General features: G+C 37.2%; 1 protein-coding gene across 1 annotated transcript in view; it reads right to left on the bottom strand.

The window, feature by feature from the left end:
* Positions 1-1,059: 1,059 nt before the first annotated feature.
* PRR16 (proline rich 16) overlaps positions 1,060-27,450 on the bottom strand; it is a 170,007-nt gene continuing 143,616 nt past the window's right edge. The window contains 1 exon segment of the mRNA XM_079918114.1: positions 1,060-2,253. Within this exon segment, the coding sequence (XP_079774240.1) occupies positions 1,498-2,253 (756 nt within the window). The 3' untranslated portion in view covers positions 1,060-1,497.

Genomic DNA, 27,450 nt, shown 5'->3' with positions numbered 1-27,450 from the left:
GCATTTTAAATAGGAAGCTGTTCAAAAACAGTACTCCAAATTATGATGCTATAACATGAAAAAGGCAACAAAGAAATATGATTGAAGACTACTTTCCTGTAGTAGCAAAAGTTCAAGTTTTACGATCAAAAGCCAAATATTCAAAAGTATTACAGTATTCTTTTTTAAGTTGCATAATAATCAAATCTCCACCAAAGATGACTCCTTCTACTCCTGCCACTTAATGACCACATTTTGCTCAGGCATTTACCTGTCATCATGAATCTAAGGGAGTAAACTCATTTCTAACTCCAGGGCAAATCATAGGATCAGTCCAAATCATGGTAGTTAGGAAGTGAACTTTTGTCCATGGGTAAGTGTGACTTTAGTTGGCAAATTAGACTAAAGAGAAGCACATTTATTGGATGTTAGGAGGAAAGGATTTCCTCTCTTCCTTCTATAGAATAACAAAAACCCTGGCATATTTCAGCTCTGAGGGAGGATCAGCTTAAGGCTAATGATAAAAATATCCTGTTCCATAAACATCTTTATTTTCCTCTAGGATTCTCCTGTAAATGGGGGAATCCCTCAGGAAGGCAGAGAGCTTGCTGATGCAGGAGCAAAGTCATCCTACAGCTTCAATGAGCTGGTTTATGCATTGACCTGGAGGCATGCTGAGAGTGGGGAGGACCTAAAGGGGTTGGCCTGCAACAGGTCATCCCTGAGGTACCAAAATGGAGGCAAATCATATGAAAATATTTACAGTTCTATTGAGAATCTGGATTATGATATTTAATTTGAAAAATTCTGACATATACTCACTGTGATCTCCAAACTCTGTCAGAGCTGCTCTCCATTTTGATGTAAACTAACGTGGAACTAAATGAACCACTGCTTCATTTTAATTCTGAGGAACATTTGGTTTTGCCATTATTTACCATTGTTTATTGACATATGATATTTCCACAGACCAAAATCTTTCATTACATATATAGGTGAACATATAGTCATAATTGTATAGTATAGAAAATAAATGTTCTGGTATTATCCTCAGCATTTAATAATGCAAAACTAGTGACAAACATCTTTAGAAAAAATAATAAAATAGTCTTTCAGTATTAAAATTTCTTATTAAAAAGCATTAGGTCAGAGTACGGCATGTTCTTAATGCATAGATGAGTTAGGCATGAATAAAATGAATCTAATCCCATCTCTTAGGGTAAATCAACATATTTGAAATCTACAGGTCACAGTTTGACACAGGTCAATTGAAAAAACAATATATTCAGCTATTCCGTTATTCTGTGGTTTCATGATGTAACTTTTAAACAATGTATAGCCAGGACATAAACAACATACTGCATACTTACCCGGTGATTTTTTATGCCACTCTGCGGAATGCAGGATAAATATATTTGGGCTTTTTATTGCTTGAGTAGAAAGTGCTCATTACGTATTATTTTATGTTTATAATATAAGAGTTAAAAAAAACAAAAAAGTTTTTTTAAATGGCATACATCACACTGTTGTAGTGGTTGATTTCCTCAAGATCGTCTTCTGTGGTTTTGGTGCAGTGGGAGGAGGCACAGGTGCAGGTCTGAGTGGGGGGAAGCTGTTACTGTGGCTTATTCCCAGCCCCCCATTTTCTAGTGGAAAAGGAGGGAGGTGAGGGGGAGGAGGCTGGGCAGGGCCATGGGGAGGAAGCTTTCCTGGTGGGTGGACAGGTTCGCTGTGTGAGTGGACCTCCCTATTTTTTATGTGATGCCGGGTGTCACAGTCAGGACAATAGCCATGGTACTGGACTTTTTCATTAAACCGAACTCGCTCCCGAGGCCCTGCTTGGGGGCACCTGTCTTTTTCAGGTCTGTGCATCAGAGGCTGCACTGGAGCCTTGTCCAAGTTACTGCTGGGTTTGCAGCAAACGTCTCCGTTTGGAATTTTGTTGGGTGCCCCTGGGAAGCCTCTGTTTCGCAGAAGGGTGCCATTGGTCTTTACCGGATTGACAGTGGACACCACTCTTTGCGGGTCTTCACACTTCACAGGTGTCAACCGTGGAGGGGGAGGGGGAGGGTTTGGCTTTCTCAGGACGGTGAGGATAGCAGATGGGTGGGCTGGGGGTTTAATGAGGGGGGCGTTGGCCTGCACTTTGATCTTCTCTATGCTGGAGGCTGTTGTCCCACTTGAGCTACTATTCAGGGTGTCCGTTTTGGAGCTGTCGGTCATCTCATCCTCCAGCTGTAGGTCAGAAGTCAGGGTATCAATCTGGTCAACCACCTGGTGGAAAGGACAAGGTAATTGTGTTGAAGAACGACCCGAAGCAAAGTATACTACAAACAATATCTTCCTGTCTCGCTATAATCTGTTATGGGAACCTTGACTAATACTGAGTGGTGTATTCCATTGTTCTTAATGTTTTCATTCAATAAATTTAGGCAAGGCAGGGTGACTCTGGGTGGCTCCCATGGTAAGTAATAGTGGCTCAGACTAGGATCAAAGAAAGGAAGATGGAGAGAAATGAATGGATTTAGGAGCTAAAACTGAAGACCTAGCTCTCATGGTACTAGTGTGAACCAATCAATCACATAAGACACTCATGTGGAGGAAGTAACATCTCTGAGTCCTCTCTAACTTCTGGTTGAATCTGGCAACTCTTATAACAGGTAGTGTCTCTGCCCTGTTAAGTCATTGTCTGGGGCAACTTGTGGGAAGCATGGCCTCAGGGCAAATGCTCAATTTCAGAACCCAGAAGTTGACCCTCTATCATTTACACTCCCTGCAGTCAGAGACCTTAGAGGCTATTCTCATGGCTACCATACATGTACTAGTATGCCTACAGGAGGAAAGAAAAGTTATGGATTACTTTAAAAGTAATTTATTTTTCAATGGAATGAGTCCCCTCATCTCACGTTTCCATACGTAGACTTTTCCCTCCTCTCTTATTCAGGCCTAAGTTTGTTCAACTGTGAAGTTGGCTCTTTGACACATGGTGGCACAATTGGGCTCAAAATGAAAATATCATTACCAACAAGAAGTTAGAGAGGACTCAGAGATTTTACTTCTTCTACATGAGTGTCTTATGTGATTGGTTCACACTAATACCATGAGAGCTAGGTCTTCAGTTTTAGCTCCTAAATCCATTCATTTCTCTCCATCTTCCTTTCTTTGATTCTAGCCTGAGGCACTATTACTTACCATGGGAGCCACCCAGTCACCCTGCCTTGCTTCTCACTTCTGTAATCTCAGTGGTCTTTCTAAAAACAGAATTGTGCTCTTGTCATTCCTTGCTTAAAACCTTTCAATGCCTGCTCATTTCTCCTGTGATATATATCAATTCTTAACATGGTCTCTAAGGTCCTGTACAGTCTCACTCAGTGTTGTTCTGATAAGTGTTTAATAACGGGTTCTTAGAGGTGTGAGTGAGTCCTGATTTGAAGAGTTTGCCAGTTTCCATGGCGTAAACTCCTGCCATGGTTGACTTCAAGTGAGTAAAGGCAACATCACTAAATGTGAAATTGGGAAGAAACCTGCAGGGGTGCATCATTATAAAGTATTTCTACCATACCAGTAGAATAGACATAAACTCAGGAGTACAGATAAATATTAAAATGTAGTAAAATAATTAGGAATGACTAGGAATAATTAGAAAAACATCTTTCTTTTTAATGTAATCCACTTAATATAGGTTTATATACTTTTGTTTTCAATAATAGTTATTTCACAATTGGCTCACAGGATTTCTGAAAATAAAACAATTGGCCCTTTTTAGCCAGTACAAGACAGCACTCCTAAGTGACCCTCCATATTCAAATCTATTAAGATTCCCTTTTCCTTTCTGTTCTCAAACCTCTCCAGTCTTCTTTCAGACCCTCATAATTGCCAGTCAGCTTCCTGTCCCAGGACATTTGCACATACTAATTTTTCATGTAAAGGTCACTGAATTTGTGTGTGTGTGTGTGTGTGTAAGGAATCATATCATATCTATCTGACACTGGTTAGCTTTAGGCTTCATTAAGTTAAGAATGCATGGGAAAAATTGTACGGCAACTACTGAAGTAATAGACAAACTTACAACTTTCGAAATAAGGATTAAAAAGTGAGTAAGGGAATTTTGGCAAATCTAAAAATGGCAGAAAATAAGAAAACAACCAAAAAAGCATACTAAATAGAAACAAACCCACATGATAGTTTAAAAAACCAAACTTAAAAAATAATAATATTAATAATCATAACAAGTATAAATAGATTAAAATAATTTATTCAAGAAGGGACACAGAAGGATTGAATACAGAGTGAAAGAAATAAGATATAGCAGGCAAATAACCAAATGAAAACTGATGCAGCTATACTAATACTGAGCAAAAAACCCTGAAATCTGTTTTAATCAAATAGTATTGTATCAATACAAACAGGTGAAAAAAAATGAATGAAACAAAAATTGAAAGTTCATGTACACACACACACACACACACACACACACACACACACACGCTCAAACAATGGGATAAAAGTTATAAAGAAGTAATTCACATAAGGGATGCTCCGAATTTCCAAAAATCATCTACTCAATCTCACTAGTAATCAACATAGTGCAAACTGAAGAAAAGTGAGAAAGTATTTCATTCTGAGTAGTTTAGGAAAAACGAACCAGTCTGATAGTTCTACTTGTTGGTGATGAGGTGGGTAAATGGGAACTCTGTACCTTGCCAGTGCAAATGTAAATTCAGTGTGTTGGGAAATTTTTTGACAATATCTTATAAATTGTATAAGGTGCTTACCCTACCCTACCGTACAGGTATTTTAGGCACAAAGCCTAGACTGTTCTGGAGAAATTCTAAGAGATGTGCACAGGGTTGAAACAGCAAAAGGATGTTTCTTTTAGGTTTTTTTTTTTTTTGGTGTTGTTTGTTTTGCCATAGCAAAAAACAACCTAGATATCTATTAGTAAGTCATGTATGTAAATACAAACTAGTTCAAATGAAGTAACTACAGCTATATTTATCAACAGGGATAAATCTCAAAAATCTTCAGTTGAACATAAAAGTTTAAAAATATATATCTCTATATGTATCCAATATGTATGTATTGTTTATATGTAGAAGCACAGATGTTTTAGTTTATACAACATGAAAATAAATGATAGACATTAAGTTTAGGCAAGGAGGAAGGGGAAAGACTGTCAGAAGGCATCAGCTATATAGATGAAATATTTTATTTCTTTTAAAACTTGATATAAAGTAATTATGATAAAGTGTTAACATTTGTTAAGTTCGGGTTATATTTGATACAGTATTTATTTTATGTCATGTGTAAAATCTTTTATAATTTGAAAATAAAATAAATATCACTACTTAAATAAAGTTAGAAAGAAATAAAAGGAGAATTTCTTAACAGCTGCCATGTGGAGAACACATTGAAAGCTGCTGCAGTTTATTTGCTTGTTGAGTTGGAGGATATTGCAGCCAAGTGAGAGATGAGTAAATTAACCATACAAGGAATACACTGTATTCCTTGAAATTACACTTCTATGTTTTGCTGAAACGATTTCACAGTATCATATTGCAACTAAAGGAATTATGACCACAGGCATGATGGAATTAAGGGGAAAGCAAAATGAAAGAAAGTAGGACTAGAGGGACACATTGTTTGCACATATTTGGAGGTAAGAGGACAGCATGACATCAATCAAAAGTCTAAGAACATCCACACCTAACATCAGGAGCAAAGTAGAACTGTGTATCTCAAACTTGAAATTTAGTCATCTTTCTAAGTAATTGTGGCTACTCAGATCTACGGAGGAATGTGCCAATGGGAGTGAAACAAAGGGATATGTAAAGAAAGGATAATGCGTTCAGTGATTCCAGGAGGTTTTCCTTAGCCTCACATACAAGGAAGCTATGGTTCGATTATGGAATAATTAGGAATACTGATAATTGTGGCTCAGGGATCACATGAGCTTAAGGTTTTCGTATTGGAAAATATCCCTAAATATTTTCATAAAAAGGAAGCAGATTTGGAAGAAATTAACTGACTAAATGATCTAAGTTATTTGTGGGAATACAAAATTCAGCTTATACTACTTCTGTAAATGTTAAACTGCAAAGAATAAAAATAAAGATACTTCAAGGTTTCAGGGTTGGCATTAGAGTGAAATTTAGGATGAACGGATTTACCTAAAATTAAAAAATAAATAAATAAAAACATTAGGAGCTCCTTTTCTTATGCTCTCACTGGATTTTGCCATTTTATTATTACAGTTGCTTCTATATATCAGAATTGTCTATACCTGTGTGTTTCCCTCAGACCGTGTAAGCACATATTTCCATCTTTGTATTCCTGGCAGAGAGTACAGTGATTGTACACAGTGGATATTCAATAATAAAATGCTGAGTAAATAAACTGGATAAAGGTAGAACCTCTGAGAAAAGTCATTTCTTGCCCTCACTTCCATCTCTCCCCAGCTTTCCCATCTTGGGTCTGATTTTCAAGGTCTTCAATGTCACCAATTCTGGGCTGTCCAGAAAGGCACACAGGAAAGAATGAAGTAGAAAAAAAGGAAGGCAGCCATAAAGAGTTGGTGAGGCTTAGTGAACTCTCTGCCTATGTTATCTGACTCTGAAAGCCTAGCTCCACAGCTTGGCACAGGGAACATTTCAGTCACTCTCCAAAACAACTAAGATGGTTGAATTACATATTTATCTTTAAATATTCATCAGCATAGCCCTAAATGTATTGAGATCTTTCCTAAATCCTACATATTTCAATTAAAAGCCACAAAATGTATAGCTCAATGGCCTTAAAAACAAAACCCTTTTTCAATTTGAGTGAATCTTTCTCTAGGGCCTTCTCAGTAACAAATCACAACTTCAAGAATTTCATTAAGAATTACAAACTTAATGAAAGGAAAGGAGGAATTTAACTCCAACTTAAATATGCGCCAAATTATGAGTTCTTCTATATTTAATATTTATTCATAAAAACAACCACAATTTAAATGTGTGGCATCAGCAGTAAAAAGAAAGGGAAATGAATGAGAGCAACGGTTGAACTAGCTGTCAGACCATGGTCCATGGCCGAATACAGGCTGACCCAAGAGCTTCACTTCTACTTTTTTTTTTTTTAATAAATTTATTTATTTATTTGTTTTTATTTGTGGCTGTGTTGGGTCTTCATTGCCGTGTGCGGGCTTCCTCTAGTTGTGGTGAGTGGGGGCTACTCTTCGTGTGGTGCACGGGCTTCTCATTGCAGTGGCTTCTCTTGTTGCAGAGCAAGGGCTCTAGGTGTGTGGGTTTCAGTAGTTATAGCACGCAGGCTCAGTAGTTGTGGCCGAGGGCTCTAGAGCTCAGGCTCAGTAGTTGTGGTGCATGGGCTTAGTCGCTCTGTAGCATGTGGGATCTTCCCGGACCAGGGATCGAACCCATGTCCTCTACATTGGCAGGAGGATTCTTAACCACTGCGCCACCAGGGAAGCCCTCCATTTTTGACATAATATAAAAATTTTAAAATCTATACTTGTATTTATCTATATATATTTTATCTATCTATCACCTGGTTGATCTATTGACAGGAAATAAGTTGTTCATTATGTACTATACAACTCTGTATTCCACTGCTAGACCACAGTACTAGTGATGTACTAAATATGAATTAATATGTATAAATAACTCTTGTAATTATTTTGTGAATGGGAGAACTATATTTAATTAAACTTGTGCTAAAAACAATGTAATAAGTGGAAAACATTTAAACTATTCCACAATTTGGTTAATTCTGCTTTGACATTTGTTTAAAAAAAAAAATTTTTTTTTTTTTGAAAAGGTCCAGTGACCAATATGAAAGAGTTGCTCAGGTGGTGAGCGCTAAATGCTTGCTTTCCAAGGAATGACTAGAATTGCCTTGAGTTCCCAAAGTTGTCTTTGGGTTTCTACAGCAACTGCCACTTCCTTAACAATATTATTGTTTCTTAGAGACCTGACCAATCACAATATCCCAGACACGATAATAACAGAGTTGTATTATCTAATGTTTATTTATTCTCCTTGTCCTTGGTGTATTTGATAGAGTATATAACATAGATAGTGGAAGCAATCCACGATAAATAAGGCACTATCTTGAAGCTGCCAGAGACCCAGGCTCTCTCCAACTTTCTGTTCTGCTATCCCTAGGGTTTGGTGTCTATTTTTAAGTCCAAGTTCATAGCTGGAGGGCCGGCCTTCGCATATGTATTTCAAGGGAAAGGATGAAGAACAGTGGGGAACGCACACCTACTCCTTTTTAAAGAGATGTTTCAGGAGTAATACATTTTATTTGCTTATGTTTGACCAGCCAATAGTAAGTTGCTTAAGTGGAGGAGACTGGGAAATGTACGCTTTTATCTGGGGTCCAACGTGCTCAGTGAAAAGCTATGGTTATTCCTCAAAATAAGAAGGGAGAAAGGACATTCCAAGGCAATTAGCATCCTCTGAAATAGAGACTAAAACACACATACAGAAAACACACACACACACACACACACACACACACACACACACAAACACACTGGTATACCTTTAATCATCCTTGTTGGGAAATAAATAGGTTATAAACTTGCTTAAAAATTCTTACTGAAAAATTATTTGAAACATTTTTTGAAACAGAATACAGTATATGTTTTGAAGGTGTTTTGTTGTTTGCTTTTGTAATATTCATTTAAGTGGCAATTTATACCCTGTTCTCTGAAAGTAAACTAGATTTAAAAATAAACAATAACCATAATTCATAGCCAAGCCTGATCAGTAGAAAATAAGCTAAAACTACAATGTAATTTTTCTTATTTTTCTGTGTGTTCAATTGGGTTTGACAAATATTTATTGTGCAAATATTATTAGCCTGTTATTGTATGAGACACTGAGGATTAAAAAAATAAGGCTTCCAGTTTAATAGAGACTGATCATGTGTATTTAGTGCCTTCCTCCCCAAATCATATCTAAATGAGAGTAAAGAAATAAATACAGTAATAAATTCAGAATATCTTCTCAAAGTGTGGTATAAGCTGACCCAGAGAGTTTTATAAATACATGGATGAATTAATGAAAAGGTGGTCAAAGTACTGATGGAGTCCCAGAAGGATTCCAAACTTGAAAGTGGAATAGAGAGAGAGTGGAAGTGAGAGGTAATGCAAAATTAGGGTGTGAAGTTGTTGAGTGACTATGTTTCACAATGGAAAAAAATTGTGTCAAATGGTGCAACAAGACTGGCAACATGCTATGAGCTCACACCCTTAAGGTACACTGAAATTCTTGCTGTAAAGAATCTGAACATGTCTCTGGATAAGAAGGCGGCACTGAGTGCGGTTGGTAGGATCTCAAAACAAAGCTCTCCTCCCTCATTATTATTATGTTTTTCCATTGGGAAGGTGGTAGAAATGGGGCAAGAGCAGCTAGCTTGTCTTCTGAAGTACTTCATGCCCATCTGACACATTCAGAATTTTCAATCAGCATCCTCCTTTTCCCTATATGAGAAGAGGTTGTTAAAACATCTTTATAATATGAATATGTTTGAAGATCAAGAGATATTTGAGGGTAAACAACATCACAAAATAGAAGGACCAAGATAAATGAAAAGATCAATATTGAAGGCAAAGCTGTCATTATTAGTAAAGTAAGAGAACTTTGTAGTAATTCCAATTAATGTACTTGGAGAAGTTTCAGAATGTATTGCAGCTATAAAATAATGCACTGTTATAAAAGAACAGACATCAAGAAAGAAAAATATTTGAAGTATAAAACATAAATACTAAATTTAAAAAGATTATTTTTAAAGAAAAGAAAAAAAGTCTAAGAAATATTCCTAATCATAAAGCAAAATTATTTTCTTTAAGAAGGAAAATAGGGACTTCCCTGGTGGCTCAGTGGTTAAGAATCCTCCTGCCAATGCAGGGGACATGGGTTCAAGCCCTGGTCCGGGAAGATCCCACATGCTGTGGAGCAACTAAGCCTGTGCACCACAACTACTGAGCCTGTGAGCCACAACTACTCAGTCCACGTGCCACAACTACTGAAGCCCACCCACCTAGAGCCTGTGTTCCACAACAAGAGAAGCCACTACAATGAGTAGCCCACGTACCACAACAAAGAGTAGCCCACGCTCGCCACAACTAGAGGAAGCCCGCGTGCAGCAACGAAGACCCAACACAGCCAAAAATAAATAAATAAAATAATTAAAAAATAATAAAATAAAAAGGAAAATACAAGAAAAAATTTAAAGGCAGGGAAAGCAAGAAAATCAATCCTGGAGCTTTAATGACTGACTGAGAAGTTCCAGAAAAAAATGGGGAAAAAAGATAAAAATGTGGGATTCCAATAATCAAAAAAAAATAGAGAGAAAATTCCACAGTTGACAATACAAATGGAGCTTCAGAGGGAAAGAGTCAACTGAGTGCTAATCAGGATGAATGAAAATGAAAACAAAGTCAATCATTTACCAAACAAACACAGAAAACTCAGAAAGAAGTGAAAATTAAATAATCATCACAGCATCTTATGTATGAATGGATGATGAAAGTCATTTTACCAGTAACTTCAAAAGTTCTCTGGCAAAGTAATTTTAACCCCAATTCTATACCTGACTAATTTAACAATTTATTGTAATGAAAAATTAAAATATTTGTAGATATTAAGGACAAAGATAATTTACTTCTCCTGTATCTGTTCTTTGAAAGTTAAGGATATTCTGTAGCTCAGTAAAATGGAATCCAAGAAAGAAGGAAGGCACAGAAAGCAAAAACCGTTGTAATTAACACAGAAGTATGAAAACAAAAGAATTTAAGAATGACAACTTACTTGAGTCCCCAAAGCAATTATTCTAAGCTAAAACAGGAAATCAGAATTCTCCAAGAAAAAATAACGAATTACATTCAATAGATCATACAACTGGAAAGTTGTCACACATTAGGGATAGGGAAAAGAAGTGAACTATTGAACTGTGGGTGATGAGTATAATGTGTGTAAAAAGAGAAACCATTTGAATCTTGAATTCTCTTTTGAAAGGTTCAAATTTAGAAATATAGGTTTAAATTTATTTCTTTATGAGTTCATTATCAGTGTTTCATTCTACTTTTAGATGCTGGTTACTGATTTTTCTTCTCAACATATGGCAAAAGCAAAAAAGACTAATTCTTCATCTTCCATAAAGATGAGTCAAATGACATGGTTTGCAGTTTAAAAAAAGTGTTTGAGCATATTGTTTAGACAGCTGACTACCTGAAAAACAAAAGCAAATGTTAAAAGGGGTTATCGCCAGGGAATAGGCCTAGACATAGGATGGAGATGATATAGAAGGTGAATTTTATACATCCTTATGTAGAATTTGATTTGGAGATAGAGGTGAATGTGCAAATACCTGCCTGATAATAGTTGAAATGATACTCTCCCAAAAAAATCAAAGAAAAAAAACATGAACTAGATACAGTCCTTCCCCATGCAAACTAATAATTACCACACAGTGTACCATGTGTAGTGGTAAAAGGATTGACAAGCATAGGAGAGCAGAGAAAGGGGTGATTTATTCTTTCCAAGCAGGTCAGTTGGTAGCATTGGCCAGAGATAGTTTCAAATCAGGTGAAAATGAGAGATGTCTTGAATGATAAAATGAAACCTGGAGGAAAAGGCATTTCTTGGCAGAAGGAATAGCATGTGAAGTGGCATAAAGGTATGAAATATAATTTTTTATATGTTGGTAAAGGATAAAGTAGCATAAGGCACATGAATAAGAGACAGGGCTGAAAAGGCAGACAGAGGCCAGGTTGTGGGGAGCCCTGCAGGGCATGTTTAGGAGTTTCTGCACCAGTTGCACTTTTGAAGATTGGTTCCCAAAAGGTTTGGATTTGTGGCACCAACCAAAAAAATGCATAAAGTTAGTGCTTTGATAGAGAATGAAGATGGACATACATGCTTTAGTAGGTAATTTCTTTTTAAGTTAAATTGTTTTATAGCCATGGAATGAATAGTATTTAGGAAGACCAGGTCTAAATATAAAATTATAGATATGATTTGTCCAAAAAGGTTCATGGGCCTTGGCAACCTTGGAAAATTATACAAGTATCAACAGTTTATGTTATTTACAGCACTAAATGATCCAAAATTTGTAACTCTACAATTTGCAAAATCAAGGTGTTTAATTTTTTTAACTTATAAAACAAAAGTAACTGGTTTCATTTAAATCAGTTCCTCATCGAACTGTAAGCATTTTTGAGGTACTCTTGGAGGAAGTAGAAATCCCCCAAATTTTCACACACCGTTTCTAATGTCATATGCCCAAATGCTTACTGTATAAAATAAACATAAGACAATTGAGTACTAAGGGATAAAGTGCTATTGCACAGCTCAGCTCCATAGAGGTAAAATGTATCAGTATTACAAGTGATGATCACTTCATGTAAGTCCCACTTTTACTTGCATGTCAGTTTTAGTAAGTGAGTACTTATGACTTTTCTTTCCCCACACATTATAGTGGTTAAAATGCCATTGCTAACTTTAATTTCTGTCTTCATAACAAACATGCTTATACTAAGGCTTCCTGTAAAGTGTGGAAAAGGAAACCTCCCTCATCACAATTGCTATAAGCAGCTTAACAGATTTAAAAGACTCATTCACTTGCAATTTGTGAGTATGCACATCAAAATGATTCCATTATGTTAACAATGTCCAGGAGGAGACTGTAACTCACAATAATGGACCTGTAAACTTTAACACAAGCTTATAGCTCTCAAACTCTAATAACTTTCTGCATGTTAAAAAGTGTAGATGAGGGGCTTCCCTGGTGGCACAGTGGTTGAGAGTCCCCCTGCCGATGCAGGGGACATGGGTTTGGGCCCCGGTCTGGGAAGATTCCACATGCTGCTGAGCGGCTGGGCCTGTGAGCCATGGCCGCTGAGCCTGCGCGTCCGGAGCCTGTGCCCCGCAATGGGAGAGGCCACAGCAGTGAGAGGCCCGCATACCGCAAACAAACAAACAAACAAAAACAAAAAAAGTGTAGATAAATAAACCTCAGGTTGTGTATAACCTTCCCTACTGATGGTAAACTAGCTCAATAAAAAATATTCTGTAAGCATCATGAGTAAGGTTGTAAGAACAACCTCTCTATTCAACCCACTCTCTCTTCCATTTAATCCAGTCTTTGCATTGCAGCCAGACAGAGCTTTCCTTAAATCTGTACGTATAACATAAATTATTAAACCTTAAGTGGTTTCCTATTGCTCTTAAGATAAAGACCAAATATTTATAAAATCACAATCCTCCTAAGATCCAGGTCCTGCTTTGTACATCAGCTTGCCCTTGTGCCACTTCCCCTCACTCTGCTCTTTTCATTTCTTCCTGTGCTTAGAAGATGCTAAGCTCCCGTCTCTGGGTCTTTGTATAAGTCATCTTCTACCTAGTCCTGGTTACTCCTTACTGTTCCCACAAAACACACACACACACATTGACCTATTCTTCAAAAATTCACCCACATTTCTCCTCTTCAAGGAAAGCTTCCAGATTGCCCTGAAGTCCTGCAACACAGCCCTAGAGCTCCTGCACCTGTGCTTCACAGCATGAACTGCACTAGTGACTGATCGTGTAATTAGCTCTTTAATGTCAGACTCGTTGGTGAAAATGTAAGCGCCCAGAGGGCAGGGTATCCTGTTCCATTACATCTGAAACAGAAATATATATTAAATGAATAAATCAACATAAATAAGTAAAAGGAACAATAACAAAATATTTTTACATTAGGTCCCTATTGCTTACGGTTTGGTGCTTGTTTGTGAACTTTTGAGGTGATGAATTTCGGTTGTAAATAAACTATGTTCATGAGATTTCTAATCTCTCTGTGTGTGTATATATATATACACACATATACACTTCCCTCTGTTAGAGGGAAGACATTGAAATGATATATTAAAATACAATTGTAAAGCATTTCATTTATCAATATCACTAATGAAATATTTAAATATTTAAACATTAAAATGACATTTTGACATATGTTTTTACTTTTTCTCAGATAGTGAGTTAAATGTTTATTATATAACGTAAAGGAAGAGGAATTTAGTAAATTAGACTATTATTTGTCTAAGTTATCTTAGAATCTATGTGAACATTAAATTACTTGATAAAAACATCAGAAAAACTCTATTACTCCTTTCTTGATATCTCAAACATATAATTATAGAAATAATAGCATTTCTCAAACCTTCAAAGTAATATTACCAGAAATGCTGATATTGATAACACAACTGAATATGAAGGTATGGCATTTGGATGTAATTATAATTTGGGCTCTCGTTAGTTGTGTGATGGTGAAACTGGGTCTTCCTTCCTGGTATTAGTTGCCCACATTGTTAATTAATTTTAAAAAAAAAAGAGGAAAGAGAGAGTAATTGTCTGTAGTATCTGTGATACATGCTAGAGTATGACTATATATAAAATGTTTTAAGAGGAGAGAGGAAAGAACAATTAATTCTGCCAGGGAGGGAGGAATAACGTCAGAAATAGAACGTATTTAATGGACTTTGGAAGGATCAGGTAGAAAAAGCTCGAAGATAATTCCAGGCACAATAAAATGCAAAGGAAAGGAAAGGAGGTTTGAAAGATCCATTGAGATTTCCAGCAGAAAGCCATCCAATGTGGCAGACTGAAAGGGGTATGGTTTGTTTATGTGTGTGTGTGTGTGTGTGTGTGTGTGTGTGTGTGTGTGTGTGTATGCATGCACTTCTGAGGGGATGTTTAATAGATGAAGGGGCAAGCTAGGAAAAGAAGAAAGTGTATAGAGACAGAAAGAAAAAGAGATGCAGGTGAGGAAGTGCTATAACACCGAAGGGTCTTCAATACCGTGCTAAATACCAAAAGTTTGGCCTTTACCTGAAAGTAATAGGCAAAATTCAAACAGAAAAGTGACGTGAGCATCTGTGATTTTATAGAGACTTGAAGGAGTGGAAAGACATTGCCATAAACCAAGTCATTAAAAAGGATTATTATTGTCATAAGCAAACATAGGGAAAATTATGGAAAATGATGCAAATGAGAAGGTTACATTACAATATTTTTGCATTAGTGGAAACATTTGAAAATCTCTAAAGCCCATCTTTGGAATATCTTTCCTAACTTGAAAATACCTAGTCTAACTCAATTATGGTGGAAGTGTGCTTATTGCAACTGCATGTGGGACATTATTCTTGGTTTAATAAAGGTATGCAAGCATTATAATATTCCCCACTGTGCCTGAGTTCTACTCCATTTTTAATGGAGTAAAGGGAGGTGCATTTTAAAATATAAGACCTTCATGTCTGATTTAATGAGCCAGAATATATGAGATGAAAGAGTGAGGGGAGATTTAAAAATTGGAATTCTTTTAAAATAGGCTTCTCAAGCATCTGTCTTCATTGTCATAGGGTTCCAGAGATATTTTATGAAAGATAATTTACACATAATTTGAAAAACAACGAAAATCTTCACCACAGAGAGCCAACAGCCATTTAAATCTGCTAGTACTTGAAAATTGATCTTTCACAGCTGTCATTTTGTTGAAAAGTCCCTGAAAGACTTCAGCATGATTTTTCTCAAACAAGAATGGAGTATTCATAACAAAAGGTAGTTCTACTGTTTAGTTCTAACAAAAAGATATGCAAAGGTACTATAGATACACATGTTCTATATATGGTATTAAAAGAAGCAAAATGTAGAATATTTTTCTAACACCTTAAAAATGTTAAGGCAATGAATGTATGAAAACTTATCCCATCTGTGAGTTTGTACTATTGACTACTTTTCACTTATTAAATTATGAAACAGTGCTTCACGGATATACAATGTCAAAAATTATATATTTTATGTATAGTCTGGATAAGATTCTTGCATACTTTATATATTATAACCACATTTAAAACTTTGGCACTAACCAGTTAATCTTTGGTTGACATATAAACTTCACTGTTTATCTTCACAGTTATGCTTGCACTGGTTAAAAAAAAAAAAAAAAAAACAAAGCCCTCTAGTGGCCACAATTGTATCCAATTCTATTGTACTTGGCCAAATTCTCTATTGTTATTTTTAAAATAACTAGCATATTACATTGTTAATATAAAACCCAGGAATAGTGTTTCTTCTTTCAAAATGACACTTTCTTTTTTACTGAGTTCTAATTTAATGAAAAGGTGGAAAAATTCTGCTATTTAACATCATTAAGAAAAGAATTTTTTTAAATATGCCATATACGGGCTTCCCTGGTGGCGCAGTGGTTGAGAGTCTGCTTGCCGATGCAAGGGACACGCGTTCGTGCCCCGGTCCGGGAAGATCCCACATGCCGCGGAGCGACTGGGCCCGTGAGCCATGGCCACTGAGCCTGCACGTCTGGAGCCTGTGCTCCGCAACGGGAGAGGCCACAACAGTGAGAGGCCCACGTATCACACACACACACACACACTATATATATATATATATATATATGCCATATAATACAAAATTATGAGATAGTGTGAACAAAATGTGCTGAAATTTCAAAATTTAATTTGTGGAGTATTATGCATATAGATTTGTAACACATGATTTTCACATGTATAATCCAAGAATTAGAGGATGATGACTAAATAATCTGGGTAATTTGTAATATATAGCCATTTAGACTTTTTTCCAGAAGGCTAGTGTTAACCATTTACATATAACTATATGAGGAATGTTTATAAAGTAATACAGCATTTTCAGATTACCACAGAAACAGAGTCGTCAAATCTAACTGGGGAAGGTATGTGAATACACGGCAATAAAGAAGGGACTTAACAGTGGACAGTAGAAGACATGATTGCCTAAAGGTAACACAAAGAGGGCACTGTCTTGCCCCTTTCGAAAGAGTTCAAGAGAGGAGAGAAAGACTGATTTTTATGTGAAATTTACAGATTTTTCAAACTCACACACAAAAACGATCACGCAGGTCAAACCGAATCTGTACACAGGTGTTATCCAGCTCACATCTCACCATCTTGAGATCCCTGGCATAACAGACTCTATGCCATTACATGAGTCCAACATAGAATGAGTCTCTTTTTGCACCTTTGAAAAAAAATTTGGACAAACCGTTCTCAAAATTAAAATACTTGAATTAGTCTTAAGCAATAAATTAGGGCATCTTACTTGCTGCAGGGTCATTTTAACTCTTAAAACATTTTCTCTCAACCTTTTCATTGCCCCATTACGTGTAGAAAGATGTGCATGTAGGGTCATTCTTCCCAGGCCTGTGCCATGAGGATCTTATGGCAGAGGATGATTTGCCTAGTTCTTGATACATTTGCTATTTTAACAGATATACCACTGATTAGAGTTAGTTTTTAAAAAGTAAATCAAGTCCCCAACTTCAATGTTTATATTAGTAAACAAAATTTAATTTCAGACCACCTCAGAATAGGTTGCAACATGAGGGTATCATAGCATGTTACTGAAGGGCTTTTTATTACAAGCGGTTTCAAAAAATTGCTCAGCAAATAGTGCCAATATGCAGATAGTTCATTTAGATTCAACTGTCAAAAGCAACAGAGTAATAATCCAATTCTCCAAAATATAAGGAGAGTACTCTACAGGGATATTAATGTGTATATCAGAGAGATAAGAGTTTTTTAAGTAGGAGAAAAGTGAAGTTTTAACATTGAAAAGTCATAATAAATGATTTTCTAATTAATGCTTTTTTTTCTAGGCTCATTTTCCTTAACTTCAAGTGTTTTGGCATGTACTAGTTAAAGAACAAAACCTACTTCCTTGAGACATCATGATAAGAAATAGAATCTCTAGGAAACAATGACAAAGGAAAAGTTCCTAGGTTATAAGAGCAAACAATGGTAGGAGGTGTGCACTGAATAAAAATGAAAACGAAATGACTTTTTATTTTATTTTCTTACTTTCTGTGCTCTGTCTAATGTTTTCAACCTTTTCAGCAGCATGCATGCATCACTTTTACTTACAGAAAGTGAGGTCATAGTAAAAAGTTTAGTAAAGTAGAACCTCCCCCTCAGTAACAAATAAAATTTAAAAATAGCAAAAACACTTAATCGCAGAAACCAAAAAACTAAAGAGGCACAACTCACTGTCTGAAATACTACCACCAAAAGAAAAAGAGATATAGTTTTAACTTGATTCAATACAGATCTTTAAACTGGTCTTAGTGCCTCAGGATGGTACCAATGAAATAATAAAAGTCTTCCAGTTTTCACAAATAGTGTCAAATATGAAAAGAAGTTGTGGACTTTGGGCAGGCCTGCAGAAGAGAGGACAGTGAAACAATTAAAAGTGAGCAAGGGGCTGAACTGTAGGAATAATATGACACAAAAAGGGCCAATGGAAAACCCCTGATTGCAGTAGTAGAATGAACTAGAACACAACATTTACCTATTCTACAAAGGGAGAACATAAAATAAGTTAGCCATCACACTGGGGCTTGCCTGGGAGGATAAGTCATACTTAGACATGCTAGGGACATGGTTAGGAAAAGTCATCTACACTACTTGAGGCCCAATGGAAGTGCGAAGCAGAGCTGTTCAAGTTAAGCAAGACAAAAAGAACTGGCATGGTGACTCTGTAAACGCTACTGTGGCAAGAAAAGAAAAGAAAAGAAAAGAAGCAAAGGAGCACATTATGCCAAAGACAGACTCATTTTGGAAGAAATGGAAGAAAATCTGCCCTTGAGTGCTTTTTGTGCTATAGAAACAGTCAAATAAAACAAACAGACAAACAACAACAAAAGAATAATATAGAAGAGGAATTGAAGACCCAAAGAAACACCTGAGTTTTAAAACACGACCATTATCAAACTCACAAAATGCAGACAGCAGGCTAGAGAACAGACATGATTGCAATGCAATTATTGACAGAAAGGGAAAGCTTGACATATTCACTGTGACTGCAGAAAGGAAAATATGGAGATTTCAGACAGGCCTGTTGGAAATATTTTCAGGGTCTGAGGTAAGAGGAAAATACCATACACTGAAATTAAATAATGGTAATTTCAAGCTAATAAACTATTTAAAAACATTTACAGAATTTTTGGACAACTCCTCAGCATTCCACGTTAGAGAGTGGCAGTGAAGATGGACAAGTTCCAGCCCCCGAGCCCTGCCCTTGGCCCATCACCCTCCTTTTCCCACCCTAGTCTTCCTTACACCATGAGGCACCTCAAATGCATATGTGTAGGTACTCCGGCTCATACATCCAAGCTCTGTTCACAGCCTCTACAAATAGCCAACCTTTGATCAATAAATCTAAAGATGGGCTTCCCTGGTGGCGCAGTGGTTGAGAGTCCGCCTGCCGATGCAGGGGACATGGGTTCGTACCCCGGTCCGGGAAGATCCCACATGCCGCGGGGCGGCTGCGCCCGTGAGCCATGGCCGCTGAGCCTGCGCGTCCAGAGCCTGTGCTCCGCAACGGGAGAGGCCACAACAGTGAGAGGCCCGCGTACCGCAAAAAAAAATAAATAAATAAAATAAAATAAATCTAAAGATAAATATACCAGTGGTTTGGTCTACACTCAGAAAGCTCATGACAGGAAGCTACTACACATCCTTGAAATGTGTTTGGAGCCGATGGTAGAGGAATTCCAGTATCTAGGGTACTGGAGGATGGTGTACACAGAAAATACAGACTCTGACTGGACATGGCTGCCTGGTCTCCCACAGCAGCTAGAGGAGGGTGGCGGTGGGTCACTCTAACGCCCAGTGTTCCTGGCAAGGTTCTCTCTTGCTTAGATCTAAAGGCAGTGTTGATTGCAGAGAGAGAAAATAATAGTTGTGGAGGAAATACGAAGTTGATATACAGCATAGAGAACATTGGTTTTCCCAGTAAATAAACTTCATCATAATGGAACAGAAAGAATAACACACTCAAAAGGCTTAATTTCTCTGAAGGGAAGAAATTACTGAATTTGGCTGTTAAACTGTGCAATGTGCTCCAGTAAAATCTGTTGGTGAACAACTGCCACTAAGAAGTATCCAGCACTTCAAGGACAGATATCGAAGCAGAAGTTGCAAGTTAAAATCAAGGAAGAAAAATCAAGCTGGTACCAAACTTTCCCAGTGCAACATCAAATGACAGAGGAGGGAACAGCAATGTGTACAAAGTTCTGAGGGAAAGGAAGTGTGAGCCAAGAATGTCATTCCCAGCCAAGTTACTATGCAAGTATAAAGACAACAGATCTAACCATCTCAAACCTCGAGTACCCGCGAAAGATACCAAACACCAAAATTCACCATTCCACAAGATGGCAGGGAAGGCTGTGATGAAAGGATTAGATCAATATTCCATGGCCAGGTCCACATACTTTGAAGGGCAAAGTACATTACCAGAACATTTAAACAATTCCCCTTTAATATAGAGACAACTGACAGAAATTCTCAAGCATGTAAGAACACACAGAATACAAGATCTCTCGAATACATCATTAAAAACAAATACACAGGGACTTCCCTGGTGGTACAGTGGATGAGAATCCTCCTGCCAATGCAGGGGACACGGGTTCGAGCCCTGGTCCGGGAAGATCCCACATGCCACAGAGCAACTAAGCCCATGCACCACAACTACTGAGCCTGTGCTTTAGAGCCCGGGAGCCACAACTACTGAGCTTTCGTGCCACAACTACTGAAGCCCACACACCTAGAGCCCGTGCTCTGCAACAAGAGAAGCCACTGCAAGGAGAAGCCTGCTTACCACAATGAAGAGTAGCCCCCACTTGCCGCAACTAGAGAAAGCCCGCGCGCAGCAACGGGCCAAACGCAGCCAAAAATAAATAAAATTAAATCTTAAAGAGAATAAAATAGGGCTTCCCTGGTGGCGCAGTGGTTGAGAGTCCCCCTGCCAATGCAAGGGACACGGGTTCGTGCCCCGGTCCGGGAGGATCCCACATCCCACAGAGCGGCTGGACCCGTGAGCCATGGCCGCTGAGCCTGCGTGTCCGGAGTCTGTGCTCCGCAATGCGAGAGGCCACGGCAGTGAGAGGTCCACGTACCGCAAAAAAAAACAAAAAAAAACAAATAAAAATAAAACAAATAAAAGCAAACACACGAATAAAAAAACAAAAACTTACTTGACTCTATACTTGACAGCATGGGGTCATATCAAACAGGGAAAAGGATTTCAAGTCCAGTTTTGCTTTTTATATTTCATAGTCATTAAACAGTAAAATTATAATTTAAAATAAATTCATAAATTGTGCCATTTATGCAAATTCTAAAAACACACATTTAGACTACATATTGTCATGAGTACCTATGTAGTAAAAGTTCAAAAGCATGCATAGGGAGGATGAGCAACAACTTCAAGGGGAAGGAGGAGATTGGATTAGGAGCAAAGGACTCAGAAGTTTTGCTGCATCTGTGTGGTTTAAACAGGAAAAAAAAGTGCCTAAGCAAATGTGACAAACAAGAGTAAATCTGAATCATTGGTACCATGTGCTTATTATTTTATTTTCTGTACTTTTCTACACGCTTAAAATGTTAATAATTAAAAATATTTAAAACTGCAAAGCCTGCAAAATGTATTAGCTTGCTTTACCATGCAGAAGTTTTGAACATTTTAATTATATTGCTTGTGATGTTATCAAAATGCAGAGTTTCCATTAAGAAAACAAACAGGAAGAGCCCTATGGCAAGCTTCCTTTGCAGTGATGTCTCTCAATGAAAAGAAATTAGTCACAAAATATATTTCCACGAATATCAGATGACTGAAAATATGTGGATAACAATAAAAATTGTTCATAAGAAATATGATCTCAAATTTAAAAATAACTATAAGACATTGGGCTGGCCAAAAAGTTCGTTCGCATTTTTCTGCACCATCTTACCAAAAAGCCTGAATGAAATTTTTGGCCAAGCCAATATATATTTGGGGACCAGATGATAGAAAGTTCATAAGTTTATTATAAAATTCTTGTTTTGCCTGCAAGGATAAATGTATTTACACTGTCCTTACGCTAGCTTCATTACATCAGGATGAGTTTAGTAATGAAGCACTCATGTCTAGTTAAGTCCTTCTTTTCCCTTCTTCTCATGGGTGAGCTATCTCCAGAGTTCATTCATGTTCCACTCTAGGTGCAACGAAGGTATCTTCCAGCCTCCACTGTGTGGGGCTAAATCAGCAACCAACAGCAGTACATCATTAAGTGTTTAACAAGCAGCTCTCGGGGTGAGGGGGGAGCCCCTGATTTGTGTTATTTACCAATTTCAGTGGTGTAAGTACTCCCAACAAGACTGATTTCAAGCTACCGACACGATGTCACTAAACAGGGAAGGCGTGTGACCAGCGGGGCTCTCATAGCCCTGTGAGCTGACTCCACACACACTGCACAGTGTCATTCTGGAAGCTACCTTTTATCAGTAACGTAGGTCATATTTTCCCTTCAATCTGATTATGGTGAAGTTTAATTTCTTAATTGGTTTAGAACCAGGGTTGGCAAGAGAAGTGCTAATTATTTGTTCCCCTCAAACACCAAAATATATAGAGGTCCAATACATGGGCCATTTCCAATTTACCTTTATAGCTCTATAAGCAATGTAGTAAGTCGACCATACTAGGCACTTAGCAAATACAAACGAATACAGAAATTTGATTTTGTAATGTTATAGGGATATTTCCATATATATGTGTGTGTGTGTGTGTATATATATATATATATATATATAAAATAGCATGACGTGCAACCTTCATTCAAATAATGTAGGCTTTTCTGTTAAAAAATCATTTCACTATACTAAGGTAAATGAAGACATTTCTCATGCTAAAGCCCTGAGAAAAATAGTAAGGTCTTTTATTATTAACCTCAAGTATTTCTACTGAAAGCATTTGGATCTGTTTTCTTCACCACACACATGGTAATCTCATAATATATGTAGATTGTATGAAATACATTTCCAAACAGTTTAATACTGAAACACTAAGCACAAAATATTGCATATGTATGGGCTTCCCTGGTGGCGCAGTGGTTGAGAGTCCCCCTGCCAATGCAAGGGACACGGGTTCGTGCCCCGGTCCGGGAGGATTCCACATCCCGCAGAGCGGCTAGGCCCGTGAGCCATGGCCACTGAGCCTGCGCATCCGGAGCCTGTGCTCCCCAACGGGAGAGGCCACAATAGTGAGAGGCCGGTGTACCGCAAACAAACAAACAAAATATAATATTGCATATGTATGATATAAAGTCCCTTCTTCTTGTAAGTACTCAAGGTATCTACAGAGTACACACTTGTTCAGCTTGAGATGCAAGGAAGGCATCACAATTGAGTGACTATTTAAATTGCTTACATTTGTTTTAACAGACAAAAATATGACATAAGTGGCTATGTTAAAAATTGGTAAAAAGCTACTTTGGCAAGTTGTATATAAATGTTAGCTTAAATATGCCCCTTTTAGAGTTTATTTGCAGTTACAATTACACTGAATTTTAGATACTGACATTTATATTCACAGCTATTTTTCCCTATTCTGATATGTTTGATAAGTAATTAAACTTTTTTTTTCAAAGAGTAATTACTACCATGAGAAAAACTTTCTATTTTCTTTGGAGTTTAATGTGACAAGAGATTATGATAAAAAATATTTTTTCCACATAATAGCTACCAACCACCCTTCAACCTCTCATCTATTAAGAAAAGAGGTGTCATAAGAGGTGAACGGACAACTGAGCCAAAGACAAGCAAATATATAACTTTAAGTCAGCCACACAGTTTAACTAGTCAGTTGACTTCTTCCTCCATGATGCCCAATGAGAGCATAATTACAGATTTTCAGTCAGCAGAAATTAAAGTACAACAAAACTCTGTCATAACGTGGTAAGTAGGGTCCGAGAGAATCACTCATGTAAAGGTGGTGATGATATTACAAGGACAATGAAAAGAACCAGACAAGTCTAAACAACTAGAGGGTTTGTAATTCTATGGGTCTGGCTGTGTGTTCCAAATCTATCGATCTCAAGCTGGAATTTGGCACCACTACCCAGTCTTAAATGTAGAAGAGGGAAAAATACTTAGTTCCAAGATTATTTGGGATTTTCTGTATAGTGACAGTAATTCAGGCATCTCCTGATTAGCTGTCATCTGCCTCATCTCCCCTATGGAGAGCGCTGGGAAGGATGAATACGAAGAATATGAGAATGTTCCTCAATTTGCCTGGCTCCTCCAGAAGGGGTCTCACTCTTCTCTCTGTATCCAGCCTCCTCATTAGACCACCTTCCTTTAAAAATGTGGGCCGGGTTGAGAATGAAAACCAATCTTCAATCACTGTCATGCAAATTTGCATTATCATGGGACGCATAATGCATGGTTTTATTGTATTATGTTCTTCAACACTAGAGGATTTTAATACACAATCCAACACACCATATTCCTGAGTTTGTAGATCATAAATTAAATGAAGAAATGTTAGAGGAAAAAATAAACACGAAATTGGTTCCTCAATTATTACTAATCTACCACTTCTCCTGTTTTCTCCTCTCCTTTTCTAAATTTATTTATACAAAAGCTTCTATATATATCTGGAATAAATAGCTTCACCTCCTTCTATTCTTTCCTTTACACACTAAACTATTAAGTACCATAAAAATCTCTTCTGTAAAAAGTCAGTTATTGAATTGAAGAAAACCTATCCATTGAAAATGCCTGTCAACATTATATATGTCTATCCCTTTGATTATTTGTACAAGTAATTTTGATAGACAATGTCAACAAGCCAATATACACAATCACCAACAGAAACTGAGCATTTATGTTATTAAGTATCACATTATTAAGCATTCATCATTACCACAGGCCAGAGTTAACAGAAACAATAAATGACCAAAGTTATGGGGGAAGGCTGAAGTGCTATCAGTGGAAAATTAGGGGAGATGTGAACAGTGAGAAGGATATCTCTTTTGCCTTATAAAGTTTCTGAAATTTTCTGTTCTTCTACCAGCTTTTTACCTACACTCAGGCTCCACTGATGGCTCATTGGAGCCATCTTGGTCTTTTTTTCCCAATGCTTTTCTTTTTTTCTAGCATTGGATCTTCAATACCTATTCCCTTATCATGTTCCACTGTCATAATTCACAAAGGAAATGGAAGAGTTCACAAATAAGGAAAGGCATATTTCTTATAAATAAAAAATACCACTCAGGGCTTCCCTGGTGGCACAGTGGATGAGAGTCTGCCTGCCGATGCAGAGGACACGGGTTCGTGCCCCGGTCCGGGAAGAACCCACATGCCGTGGAGTGGCTAGGCCCGTGAGCCATGGCCGCTGAGCCTGTGCATCCGGAGCCTGTGCTCCGCAACGGGAGAGGCCACAACAGCGAGAGGCCCGCGTACCGCAAAAAAAACACAAAAAACAAAAAACACTCAACCTTATCACTAAAATACCATTTTCCAATCAGAATAGCAAAAGTGAAAACGTTTATAATAATTATCTTGGCAAGCATGTAACCCAAAGTGGGTATTTTATTTAGGTAGTTTGGTAGCCAATGTTTGAAAAGAGAATACAAAAAGGTTGCTTGGTCTCAGCACAAGCAGCTGAAACTTACATTTATGTTACCAACCTGGGGCACTATGAAATCTTTGTGCGGAAGCACGTGGCATAACAATTTTGTTGGGTAACTTTAAATGAATTAAAATGAAAAATAAACATACCATTTGGCCCTCAGTTCTACCTCTAGGAATTCATTCTATCTGTGTGTGTATGCATGTATTTATACATATACGTTCTCTAAAGTACTATTTGTTATATACGTATATATGTGTAACTATAGATATACTCTCATCATGTATATAAGCATGCTAATTTAAGTATCATTTGTTAAAGCACTGCTTGTAAGAGATAAGAAAAGGAACAAAAATGAATTTTCACAAACTAAAAGAAACAAAGCAAAACAAAAATACAAAAAAAAAATATGCAATGTCCATCAATGGGGAACTGAAGTATACACAGTGCAGCTCCGAAAAAACTGATGTAGAAAGGTCTGCATGTACTGCTATGGCTGACTAAGAAAGATTAAGAAGCTGTATTTTTAAACAACACCAGAAATATAACAGTGCATATGGTGGGATCAAGCTTACAGTGAAAATCCCTTAGGAAGATTCTAAGTTGGAGATTAATGTAACCTCTTTCCATAATCCTAACACAGTAAGTTTTATAATTCAAGCACATTTTTCCTCCAGCCTTGGAAAAGATTTACTATTTGATTAAGCACTAGATGAAGTAATTAGCTTACTTTGAAAGTCCATGTTGTATGTATAGTGAAAATAATAATGTAAATATGCACATATGTAAATAATAGAATCACATTCAATTTTAAGTGGTGCTAATATTATAGAATGCTGGAGGGGAGTAGAGATCACTGAGACTAGATTTAGACACAGAATATTTATGTGCTCAATCTTGAGCATATGGACACTGAACAGATTACATATTTAAATCTACTTCCCAATAACCTTTGCTATGCTGAGTTTGCATACCTAGCTAAACTCCATAAGCCAAAGGGCTTATGTTGGAAATCCTCTGAAAATAATACACTTTTGAAAAAGAAATGTGTGTGTGTGTATGAAGGTTTTATACAAGGGTGAACCATATGTATTGAGACATTAGGACTGCTAATGTTCTGGAATTTTGGAATGTAAAGAAAAATATACTTGGAATGTAAAGAAAGATATATTTTTGATATATCTTTGTATTTAAGTTTTCACCATGTGTATGTGTCATTTAAAAAAATCACAAGACACATCCTTAGAGAAACAAAGGTATCTAGAAATAGGGGCAAAAAAAAATTTAGGAAGGGGTATCTGTAGTCAAGAGCACTGATCACCATCTATTTGACTTAGGCCTAGGTTTATGGTGAATGTACTTCTATAAATAATTATAAATCAAACGTACAACCCTACAGATAAAAAGCCAAAAATCAATGCAGTCTGTTAATGTCACTAGCACTGATGCTCTCTCCTGCCCCTTACTGACAGCCATAACAAATTATATTTCTCGTACTTAGGTGCTTCTCATGATTGTCTGACTGCTCAGACCACCTCTAATCTCACATCACTTTATCCTTCAGGTCACAGCCATGTGACATTTTTCTAAAGTGAAAGATTCCTTGGCCTAAACCTTTTCAGTGTCCCCTCCTCACTGTCTAGGTAAATTCCAAACTTTTAAACAAGCCTGTGAATTGTCCCCTAACAAGCTCCCCTTCCTCCCAGTGAAAGAATACTTGAATGTTAACTGGGCACATAGCCACTCTCTTCCAAAAGTATACATATCCCAGATTCTTGTGTGACTAGTAGATGTGACACACAGTGGACACGTAGCCAATGGAAGATAAGTGGCGTGTTCAACTTCCAGAAAATATCTTTAAGGGAGGAGTTTTTGATCTGCTGCCCTTTCCTCCTTTCTGCTGCTTGAAATGTTGACACAGTCATTGAAGCGGCCATCCTGGACCACAAAGTAGGAGAAGAACACTGAAGATGCACAGGACTAC

The sequence above is a fragment of the Stenella coeruleoalba genome (assembly GCF_951394435.1).
Source record: "Stenella coeruleoalba genome assembly, chromosome: 3".
In the NCBI taxonomy this organism is placed as follows: domain Eukaryota; kingdom Metazoa; phylum Chordata; class Mammalia; order Artiodactyla; family Delphinidae; genus Stenella; species Stenella coeruleoalba.
The sequence above is the reverse complement of the archived record's forward strand: the minus strand, read 5'-3'. Positions and strand labels throughout refer to the sequence as shown.